Source organism: Cheilinus undulatus, linkage group 6 (assembly GCF_018320785.1).
Source record: "Cheilinus undulatus linkage group 6, ASM1832078v1, whole genome shotgun sequence".
Lineage (NCBI taxonomy): Eukaryota > Metazoa > Chordata > Actinopteri > Labriformes > Labridae > Cheilinus > Cheilinus undulatus.
Genome location: NC_054870.1, coordinates 46,503,588 through 46,515,895, shown reverse-complemented (window position 1 = coordinate 46,515,895; position 12,308 = coordinate 46,503,588). Strand labels below are relative to the sequence as shown.

The 12,308-nt window shown below is 40.3% G+C and overlaps 1 protein-coding gene across 6 annotated transcripts in view; it reads right to left on the bottom strand.

Annotated features, from left to right (window-relative positions):
* LOC121510817 (collagen alpha-1(XIX) chain-like) overlaps window positions 1-12,308 on the bottom strand; it is a 281,327-nt gene that overhangs the window by 106,251 nt on the left and 162,768 nt on the right. For all 6 annotated transcript variants that reach the window (XR_005991990.1, XM_041789059.1, XM_041789062.1 and 3 more), the window contains 2 exons: window positions 621-683; window positions 502-546 (listed from right to left, as the gene is read on the bottom strand). Coding sequence is in view for 5 of the 6 variants with exons in the window: in XM_041789059.1 (XP_041644993.1) it covers window positions 502-546; window positions 621-683 (108 nt within the window). In the remaining variant the exon portion in view is untranslated. The remainder of the gene's footprint in view (window positions 1-501; window positions 547-620; window positions 684-12,308) is intronic.

Below are 12,308 nucleotides of genomic sequence, written 5' to 3'. Positions count from 1 at the left end.
TCCACAAAGACCCTGCCTTTCCCGTTTACCGTCATTTATTTTAATGGAATATTTTCATTCAGAAAAGGGCAGGGCTGAATACCCAGATTTATTATTCTTACTGATATTGGTGGCAGCCAACTCTTTTGAAAAAGGCTAGATATTGAAAACACCAGACTTGACAGTAAATAGACATAAAATGGCTATCTATTAAATGTTATCTATTAAAGGAGAACTAAAACCCTGGTTTTGTTTTTGTGCAAACAGCAAAAATCTCATAGTGAGATTCCATACACAGGGAATAACTACCTTTAAAGGTTACTCCTTTGAATTCTGGTGTCTGGTTCCAATTATAGTGCTTGATCTATGGAACCTTCACCACCTCCTCTTTTCCACCGCACCTCCTCCGTCCTCCCAATTACACATCCCCCCCATACCCAAACCCACAGACACACACGTAGGCCGAGTCTCAGGGAGGACAAACTACGGAATCATCATGTATGACACTCGACATTGACTCACTTTTTCTCCTTTCGTCCCGTTGGCCCCTGCAGCACCTGGCTGACCCTGTGGGAGGAGGCCTCGGTTAATGACTCTGTAACATGTGGGCACTGTAAATGTCACTGAAGGAAAATACTTACAGTGTCTCCTCTCTCTCCTTTGTCCCCCTTTCCCACTGAGAGTCCAGACTCACCCTTCTCCCCCTGTGCGTGGAAAGAGCAGAAAACATTGACAGGGACTGTCAGGAGAGGCAGGGCAAATAAACACTCTGACAACTAGAGAGGGGAAATTAGGCGAGGGGAGACGCTGCGAATAACAATCAGAAACACATACAGTACTGTGTCATATTAAAAAAAGAGACCATGGTGTTTGAGGATAATGAAAAAATCAAGCTGCTGTTGCATTGCAGCACTTTCAATGTTGAAATCATTCCTCTGTCTGCCAATAGATGGCACTTTATGACTGCTGCTGAGCTCCTCTGAGGGTGTTTTAATGGGATTTCTTCCTGTCAGTTATGAGGAGAATACTCTAAGTAAACAGACCTGTAAAGCAAATGTACTCCCACCTCCGTCAGAGCACACACTGCATAAAAAATTAAAGAGATTTGAGATAAAGCCTCTTGTTTTTAAAGACATTTACAGATAAGACTGATCATTTTGTTTACATTTCTCACAACTTAATCTCCTGCAATAATTCAGCTACACAGAAAAATTTTTAGGTGCAGAAATGCATTTTTTCAACACTAGTTTTTGTGCCTGTGTCTCTTTTGGACAGCAACAAAGGCAGAGAGAGATGTAAGTATTGTTTATCACGGATTATTGTTTGTCTGACGTGCAAAGATTTGTCTCTTGATTCTCTCTGCTGAGGCGTTATGGAGCATCTGTCTGGCAAACTGAAAGAACAGCGAGACATCAGAGAAAGGTTGCAGCGTGTTTGCACACTCCTAAGCGGCGCCGGGCCTCCAACAGACAATAATTGCCATTCAGCTTCAGCCCCTCCTCTGCTCCTAACGACAGCCGCTGTGAAGGCATTCATTTAATAAGATATAGTGACTGTTTCCTCATCCAAATTATGAGCTGTTATTAAGTCAGAAGACTGCTGCCATGCAAGAACAGATGGATTGTCTTATTAATATTTGAGGCAGAGGACAGACTTGTGGCAAAATTGACTTTGAGTGTTAATTTAATTCTGTACAGCTTTTACAACCATATGTGGTCTCATGAAATCACTGCCGTAATCTCACCAACTAAATAATTGCTTTCATGCTATCACCGGGGCATTTTTTTCTTCACAAAGGCTGCTTACAATACAATACAATACCACTACAGTTTCTGCCTTTTTGTTGTCCCAGAATCCATCAGCTATCATCTGAAGACAATTATCTGACTCAGAGGGACAGCCAGTATTTCTAGGCTTGTGGTGTACCCAGAGGATGTATGGATAACTGATGTTCTGGCCAAGATTCCTCCTTCCTGTGTTGGACACTGTTTACAGTTTGACTGAAACTTCAGAGACAACGATGATAAAATTCAAAGACAACATTTGGATGACTGGATTATTATTTGTTTTCCATCTTTTTATTGTTAATATTTGTTAGAGAGAATAAACAGGATGGTTAAAGGGTTTTAAGACACACCTAAAGTCAAGTAGTTTCGTTAAAATCATATAAAAAACATAAGCAGACGTGTCTGTGAAGCCTCCTATTTGTCATTTTATAGATCTAAAAGTGACCATGCATGTCTCCACTTTATCTACATTTTGCATTAATGATGCATCCTGGGCATTCAGATACCAAGTGATTGCATGTGCATCCACACAATGCATTGACAATATGTCCTGAGTGACGGCTCAACTGCATTTAAACTCACTAATGTTTGTCATAAACACGATTTTAAAGGACACAGTGATATACTACTTAGCAAATAAATCCTGGGAGATGTTTGTTGGATTGAGATGACACCTAACCTGACGCACCAGATGGATGGATGTTTCACACATCCACCTGGTAAACCTCACATAGACGGTGTTTGGGAAAAGACAGAGCCTTTGAAAAAACACTCGGAGGATGATTGGATGAATGTTCTGTCTGTCACATCTTTACGGGCCAATAAGAGAGAACTGCATTACGCGAACCATGGCGACTATAGACATGTCAGTGCTCTCTTCCGCCATAATTGCACCGGCCTCTTGTCGCTGCTTGCTTACGTCACGACTCTGCCGCACCCTAAATTACTGCGCCTCGACGCTGATTGGTCCTGTCACTTTCTAAACTGTACAGACAGGAGCTTTGCAAGATGGATTCGCCAGTAAGAAACATGGAAACTAGCGAATCCATCTGCTTTGCAAGGTTAGATGACACCCATTTCGAGTCGACAAGTTATGAGGGACTCGCGAAGTGTTGTTCACGGACAAACTGGTTCTAAGAGCAGGCTCTTTTTGTGAATGACAGGAACCGTTGGGGTGAAGAAGGAGCTGAGACAGAAGGCAACGCTTTTGATTTACCAGTCAGTGTACCTACCAACCATCACCTATGGTCATGTACTCTGGGTATTGACTGAGATCGTGGATACAAGCAGCTGAAATGAGTTTTCTCTTTGGAGGGTGGCTGGGCTCAGCCTTTGAGATAGGGTGAGGAATTCAGACATCTGTAAAGAAGAAAGAGAAGAGCTGCTGCTCCTTCACATCAAGAGTAGCCAGTTAAGGTGGTTGGACATTTTATCAGGTTGCCACCTCGGCACCTCCGTTTTGAGGTCTTCCGGGCTTGTCCAGCTGGAAGGAGACCATAGACTGTAGAAAGAACAGGACAAACCCTGTGTGACGTCAGCTGTCTGCTTACAATAGGCGGACTCTTGAAGCCAATCTGCTGTGGCTACCATATTGAAATAGCTGTCTTAACTGAACTTTGTATCAACCTAATGGCCCGCCCACTAAACGCGACTTCCAGCTAGCTAGCTAGCTAGCATTCTGGTTGACGGAAACATAGCCTCTGCCTGTCGAGCTATCTGTCAATCAAATGAGATGCTCCAATCAGTCTGCAGTGAGGTTTTTCCTAAATATAATCCAAACCATCGTGGCACAAAAAAATTCACCCCCCATACAGTGAGAGCACATGAAGACATTAGCTAATGAGACATATTTGGTTTTATGAACCAGGCTGTAAACCAGTTTATTTCTAGTGTAAAAACCAGCTGTTTAATGGGTGTCCAGACGGGACTTGCAGTGTTCCTGCAGCCAGCCTCAAGTGGACACTCGCGGTATTGCAATTTTTTGCACTTCAACACTGGCTTCATTTTTCAAGGATGGAAGTTGCCGCTTGTAGGAGACAAATTAGCCATATTAGCTGAAACAATAAAATTTGGCTTCCTTCATGCAAACAAAGCCTGCCCTTGTTCCCTTATAGTTTATGTGCAAAGAGGAATGACTTATATTCAGTATGATTCACAGCTGATGAAAGTGTCAATATCAGTGCAGGAATACTGTGCATTCTATTCTGCCTCAAGACACGTCAAGAAAAATTCAGTCCTCATCATTGTTAGATCTCTATGGAAGATCATTCAAAGTCAATTCATTGGCAGAGGGGTATGTAACAAGTTAATAAACCTTTCAAATGAGATTAACTGCAGGGCAGCCAGTATTTATCCAGACTATCACTGTATTTACACAGCGAGAAGGCCCAGCGTGTATAGGACAGGGAGATGGTCTGCCTGTGGAAGTCTGTGGGTGATGTTGACTTTGAGGCACCTCCAGTCATCAAACTGCAATTAAGCCTGTCTGCATCCCTCCCCGTCTCTCCATCAATATCTGCGGCGTTCTGTCAGAGCCCGTTTGGGACTGTCAGCGGGAGATACAGCTACCGAGATGTGATTCATGAGAACACCGTCTTCCCGGCACATCATTCACAGCACAGACCTTCTTTTTCACTTTAAAACATTCACACTCGGCTGGCTGATTGAGAGGGGGGCTCGGCTCACACAGATGTTACCCAAGCTGTAGTTAAGTCCAACTTGCGTGTCTTTTGTCCAAGCTAAAACATGTACAAGGATAGCCACTGAGAAGTAGGGAGAGTCCCTGATGCGGCTCAATTTTAAATGCTTGCATCCATCCCTCTTTGAGTTGTCTCACTTCTTTTGGATTGGGTAAATACCTCCACATGCAGGGCTTGTTTCATTTTGTCTTATTAAAATGTGAGGTGATTCTCCGGGGCAGGAGAGTTTTCTTGTCATCCACAGAAAGCATGAATTCATAATGAAAAGCAAAGATGTCCCAGTAATGTAAGGGCATGACTGATTCATGGCAAGGGCAAGGCTGACATGCACATTTAACACAGGCATTAGAGCATTGAAACAATGTTCCCGAGCACTGTATCTCTAACTTAGATCAGCATGAGTCAGAGGACTTAAAACAAATGCTTTAATCATATTTTTAATCATAATGCTACCTTTAATCTAATCTCAAATGGCTAGCTTTGCTCTCCTGCAGGCGGTGCATTTGTTACTGTTAGATGAAATTACCTTTATGCCTTTACTTCAAACTATTCAGTCATTTATTGTACAAAAGACCTTTGAAAGCAAAGTAGCAACTGCAAAAATCTGCTGAACCCACAATCTTTGAGCTGTTTTCCTTCTGCAAAGCAATAGTTTGAGGTTTTAAGGCTGTATTTTAAGATAAGAAGCTGATTGAAGTGTGATAATAAAGCTGCATCTCAATGGAGAATTAGAAAAGCTGTGAAAACTTTAACAATGCCTTTCATTTTATCTTAAGATTTTCTTACTAGGACATAGTAATACTGCATCATTTTTCATCCAAGTAAAACTGCCATCCCTTGAGCCTCAACCTATGTTATACACTGCAATCCCATTTGTTTTTGGAGTTATAATAAGTGTGTCCTCATACAGACAACTTTCCTTTTCAAGGTTGGCTGGCTGACACTTCTCCTTCCTCTGGGCAGAGGGAGCGGGAGGAATTCTGCGGTCTGAGCTGACACCCCCGGCGAGTGACGCACCTATACATCAAATGAACAGCTGCGGGCAAGAGGTTGTCCACTACACAATGGCTTTCACTCTCTGCATGATCACAAGTGGGCCACTGGAGGCTTTGTGGTGGGTGGGTGTGGGCTGCAGCGGGGAGGGGCTAGCTTTTTGAAGGAAGCAGGTAGCATTAGAGACAGTTGGAGGCTTGGTAGAAAGCCATGTCTGAGAGTTTGTAACGCTGCATATCTAGTGTGCCTCTGGTGAGCTACAGCACCCCTGGGTTTCATGGAAATGATTGCAGACCTTTTTTTTTTGCAGAAGCACGACGTAATGGCCATCTGTCTGTTTGGAGTGTGAGCACTGAGTCGCGCTGTGCTGCCCTGCAGGAGGCGCGGGGTGGGAACAGCTATTTAGCTTTCACAGAAGACAGGCTACAAACGAATGAAAGGTGTCATTTCCGACAAGAGAGATCCTGAATACAAGCTCAGAAAATATCCTTCAAGGACAGCGCTCCAGTGACACATGTTGGAGTCATCTGCTTGGCCTGTACAGAAAAAAAATCTCATGTGCACTCTGCATAGTTTCAAGACCTAGTAAACATTAAACTTTAATTTGAATTTACCCCTGGTATTTTATTTTGGGTTCCTGTCTGTGAAATTGCTTCCACAACTGCAGGACTTTGAAATGCCTTATCTAAGGAGATCAGGCTTGTTAAATCAGTGGCCAATTTCACACCACTTCTCAAAACACATCTGAACAAAGCTGCTTCCTAAACTCACTTCTCAGACTTCATCAGTGCTTTACATTGGTTTTACTCTCTCCGTGTTATGATCGCTCTAGTCAATGCATTGGAGGTTGTCCTTCCAATAGCTGCACTGCCTACTAGCTTCCTTTTTCCAACTACAGTGTCCATGTTTGCTTTCACTTATGAATATAGAGCTCATTCAAACTTGGTTTCTGACTAAGATACAAGAAAAAGGTTAATTTAATCATTAAGATGACTTTAAAATGTCCCTTCAAACCAAAATGACTGAGAAATTATAAGTGGCAGAAATTCAACTGTAGACTTCAGCATGGCAAAACAATTCTGCTTTAAATTATTGGCTCTTTTTTTAAAAAAAAAATATTATATTCAAAGCCAAGATATGTACAACACTTACAACTAGAAAGCACTCAGAGAGTGCAGACCATTAGCCCTATCTCCCAATAGTACAGAATCCTTTAAAAAAATCCCTGGATCCAGACGGTGATCCGGATCAGTCACAAAATCTAATCAGTTCTTCCTTATGCCATTTCTGACATTTCCTGAAAATTTCCTGAAAATCCGTCCATGACTTTTTGAGTTATGTTGCTAACAAACAAACAAACAAACAAACAAACCCACCTGATCACATAACCTCCTTGGCGGAGGTAACAATGAACTGATCACTCTTGTAAATGAGATTTCTAATCTCAATGAGGCTTTCCTTGTTAAATACGGTAACACTTTACTTGAAGTTTTATTCATAAGACTGACATTATGCTGTCATAATCATGACATGACACCTGTCATTAACATGAATAGGGCTTCATGAATGTTGCCATTAAGTGTCATTTAAGTGTCATTCGCTAAATTATGACACCTTTACCCCAAAGTTGACATTTTTTCGGAAGGCGTTGCCAAGATAACTTGACATTTGTGGTAAAGGTGTCATAATTTAGCGAATGACACTTAATGGCAACATTCATGAAGCCCTATTCATGTTAATGACAGGTGTCATGTCATGATTATGACAGCGTAATGTCAGTCTTTTGAATAAAACTTCAAGTGTTACCAATACATCTAAATAATTAGGTGTATATACAAATATCTCCACCATAACCAGTCTGTGCTGTACCTAACCAGTACATAACAGCTTGTAAATACTATTTCTAATTTGTAAGTTCACATTTTACGATGCATATTTTGTATTTATTCATCGTATTTAATCGCATGCTTTTGTGTACACTACTTTGATTTGTTCTCTTCTCCTATTACTGTCACCAATGGTCTGCTTTGTCTACACTACTCTTTGCTGTTTAAATTGTTGCATTTCTCCTTGTGGGACTAATAAAGGAATATCTTGTCTTATCTAACAATTAATGAATCTTTATTGTGATTTTTTAAGAAAATACATTAAGCACTTGTGTAATAAAGCTTCTTATTCATATTTTTTTGTTAACTTACACTTCATGGATACACAACTAAATATATTCCTTTTAAGCATTTACTGTCATTTCATTTTTATTGTAACTACTGCAGTATTTCTTATTATTTTGTTTATGTATTCTAGTTTCAATTGTAAACAAAGTACACTTGCATCATTCCTATAGCATGACGTTTAATCTTACACCTTCATGCTTTATATCACCTCTGCTTACAGCTTTTGTCATTTTGTACATGAAAGTTGAGTTTCTTCCACCAGAAACTACATGATTAACATTTTTTAACTTTGAAAAGCTTAAACCATGAGGAATGATTCTAAAATAACTGATTGAAATACTAATCACAATAATCACTTATAGCAGCTCTTGTGTTGATACAGACCATGTTTGAATAAGGTCCTACTTAAAAACAGAACATCTTTATAAAGAAAGCAGCACAATGCAGATGATTAAACTCCTGGTCTATTTGGAAAAATGCTACAATGAACACTGCTCTATCTTCTTGACAATGTAGCCCTGCTAGAAGTGCAGGTAAAGGCCAGTTTATCACACAGGGAGACAGCTTGAGTTTACTTTAAATGCCACATGTCAGTACTTTGTTTGCGAAGAATAATGTTTGGAGCAAGACCTTGGCACTTGCTCCCTCAGAGGTTGCTGGGCAATTACAAGCAGAGAAATAGTCTTTTCACAAAGTCTAAGGGTAAAATGATTTAATGCCAAAGGAAGACGATTAAAAAAACACTTACAGCTGTACATATTTCATTTATTTTTCACACAAACCCTGCTATTTTCCATCCATTTTCTTGAGCAATATTCCTGTTTACCTGGTTGTATTATGTTCACTAACCTTTTCTCTATTGTTAGCTCTAACAAAGACGTTGCCAGCACCCAGCAGTCTTGAGATTATCTTCGAGTGTCTCTACTTTTTGTGTGCCTTTCACAGACTCTCTTGTTGTTGTGCAAGGCTAATTTGACTTTGAAAAATAACTGCTGGCCCCTCGACTGCACACCGTGTCCTGCTGCCAACGGACAAGAAGGAGTGACGCCCTGGCGTGTGTGTTGAATAGATGATTTTGCCCCAGAGATCTACATCAGCAAAACAGGTGACTCATAAATGCCAGTACCAGGGGACTGAGGCAAAGCTGCCACATGTTAAGGGTATCATCAGGACATTGCCATTTAGAAATGTCACACCTTCTCCTACCTGTCTTTCTTTTATTCTAAGACTTTGTGTCCTACAACTTTACGAGTTATTAAGGAGGCGGGGGTTCTGTGTGTTCTCCCGCAGCGAGAGAGGTTTAACAATGAGTAGCTCAATTTAATAAAGATAATTGAACCCATGAAGCATGGCGGTGATAGAAGCAGAACAGAGGCTCACTAGTTTTCTGGATGAAATAAAATAAGGCCACCTCTCCGTCCTGATCGAGAGCGGAATAAGGCCAAAAGGGCATGAAAATAATTGGACAGGAAAGGCATTGGAGCTACATGATGCCTAAACACTCCTGTTTGTCCTGACATCAGAGCAGTTTAGAGTCTGACAAGCTGTCTCCTGTAACGCATCGTGGCGTTTGTGTGTTTGTGTAGTGACCCACACACTAAAAGGGCACCAAGAGTGTCTGGCAGTGCTTTGAACGCCTGAGGAAACGACCATAATTCAAGGAGTCAACGGGCCTTACAGGCAGACTTGTCCTACTCATCAATACCAGCAGTCTGGACTGCTACCTTAATGCACCCCTTTGAGTTCTGTGTTGGAAAAATAAGACGTGTTTGAGGAAGTATAGGAGAAATCTTTGACCAGATCAATACAGGCTAATCATGGAGTTAGTACAGACATCATCAGGGTGTGATTGCTTCTTCAAACTAAAAACTGTAGAGCAGTGGTTCTCAACTGGTCAGCCATCAGCACCCACCACCTCCTCCTTAAGAGAAATAACAACCCAGATTAAAAAAAAAAAAAAAGCCATTGATTTCATGAATGGTGGTCTACCATTACACCATGAAGACAAAAGAACACTCCAAGAGATGCTGATATTTTGACACTAAAAAGAAAAACTTCTTGAAAAAAAGGATGGGACAAAACAAGCACATTCATTACAGAAGGATTATCATGCATACATCCTATTCTACTCCGTTTTCTAGAGATAGCATGAAAGTCTGATAATTTCTCTAAGAATTTCCTTGTTATGTTGGGGAAACCAGTTTTATTTCCCAAAAAAGAGGAAAAATAAGTAGAAATCTTGTGGAAAAATACTGAATTCTCTGATTCACAGGAAAACATCACAAAAAATATGTGTATGGAATTACTGGATGTCCACTCAGGGCTTCCATAGAGTTTTTTGACATTTTCTTTCCCCAGGCACACATAAGTGACCCACTGGAAAGAGCTTTGTGACCAACTTTTGGGTCCTGACCCACTAGTTAAGAACCACTGCTGTAGAGCAGGGGTCACTAACTGGTCCGTGGTCCGGGTCCAGACCCAGGCACCATCCGATACAGACCTGGACCCGGACCTACGATCATTAGATTAAAAGGGAACTTTAAATTTGACGGTGCACTTCTATTTTAACTGGCGCAGCTATTCTAGGATTTACGGTACTGTTTTTGCAGATCAGGAAATGAACGGACCAATTGCATGCGAGTTAAGCTATCTCACGTGACGCTACTCGGCCAATGACCTGTCTGCATTCCAGGCGGTAAAGGCTGAACTGCTGCATTCATACGAGGGACAGACGAGAGGAAGACAGGAAAAGTAAAAAGAAAGGAAAAGAAAGAAAGAAAGACAAAGAGAGTAGACCAAAAGACGAGTGAGCTGAGACAAGGAGAAGTTCACAGACGGAGAAACAGGTGAGCTGTAGACACTTTATTTTATATATTATTTTAAGAATTTATGCAGTATTAACTTTGTAGATTAGCTTTAAAATGACAATCAAATTATACATCCCACTCTTACTTCTGTTATGTGTTGCTTTGTTTAAATAAAAACGTGTTTCAAATATAATTAATAGCATTAAAGGAAAACTGATTCTCATATTTTACCAGCGCAACAAGTCCCTGAAATCGCACCCAGATCCACATATCACACTAACTCAACTTAGACATTTTGATGTTCCAGACCTTTGGTTTAATACATTTTCTCTGACTGGACCTCTTTGAATTTTAGTTGATTAACCCTGCCGTAGAGCCTTTCTGCTGCACTGATTGCTTTAAAAATGCTTTAATAACAATGATCACTTTAGCTGCATCCATATTGAAAAAGAAACAGAGAAATTCTCCATTCAGTAAAGTTCAGTTCAAATTGACTTTGCGTGGCAGAAAAGCTGGAATAGAAGGTGATGATGCATCTTGCTGCCAGAGCTAAACTTCACTAAGTTTCTTTTGCATTTGCAGCCATTAAAATCCATTATTGCATGTATCTTGACTGGTATTGTGCAAAAGAAATTCACCTTCTTTTGCAAATATAGTCATGCATTTGTAATTATTTTGTCAACGATAAAAGCCACTTTTGCAAACTGCCTATCTGATAAAATTCTTGTGTTTTTTTTCGTTATTTGTAGATTTTAATGATTATTTGTAACACTTTATGACCTACCATTGAAGGCAAAGATGAAGATAAAATGAGACTGTGCACCATTTGCAAAAAGACAGCATGTTTATAAAATATAAACTATTTACAGTAGTGCAATCAAATCTCTAGGTGTGCCACATACTCTTGAGCATACAAATGTTTGCAGAAGACCATGTTGGAACAATAACAAGTGAGACTCGTGACCTGCAAGAAAACAACGCAATAGGTTTTGTGTACATCATGTACACATAAACTAGGAAGTCCTGTGAAAGGCAGCAGATTATATTATAGTATATTGTTTATGATATATGCACTTTTTACTACATTTCTGCAAAAGAAGAAGGATATATCTGGAAAGAAACAGTACTCTGAGACACATTGAATGTGTGACATGCTAGTGTTAATCCTCTGTATTTATATGCAAAAAGAACTATTGCTTGATCTCATCTGGTTGCAATTCCACCTGCGGTTTAAGATAGAAATGTACTAGGAGTGCCAGCAGGTCTTAAAGGGCTAGGAACATTTTTACAAACCCAATTTTTATGTTTAATGTAGCATTTTGAATAAGCCTGTAGCTGATCTGACTGATTTTATGCAATGGCTGAATAAAATATCTATCCATCTTCCAGTGTTATCCTGTCATTTACTTAGCGCCTCGCCATAGTCTAATTTTTAAAGCTGTGGTCCAATTTGCCCCACCAACATGGCGGCACTCTTTAGTCCTTAGTTTACCTCACCTTTGTTCATTGTTAAATTCTTACCTTTTGTTAATAAATAACTTTGATTAACCCTATAACACCAGCTTTTTTGTTACTTCCCTTTTCTCTAAACGAGCTGGTTGTAACAATTTTAATAAAGCCGACACACCATCAGCATGCTCAGAAGTGTTCCCGTCCATGCACATGAGCCGTGCTGCTCAGAGTGTGTGCTGTGGACAAACTCTGCACTTTGAGGGAGTGAGCTACAGACACATACTAGTGCTGACGAAGCTTTGAAAATTTTCAGGTAGAACACAGGACTTCCCCTGCACAAAACATGTAATGTAAAATAAGTGATTGCATGAATATTCACCCCCTTTAAAGTGACAGACCTAATTCAACAGAGATCCA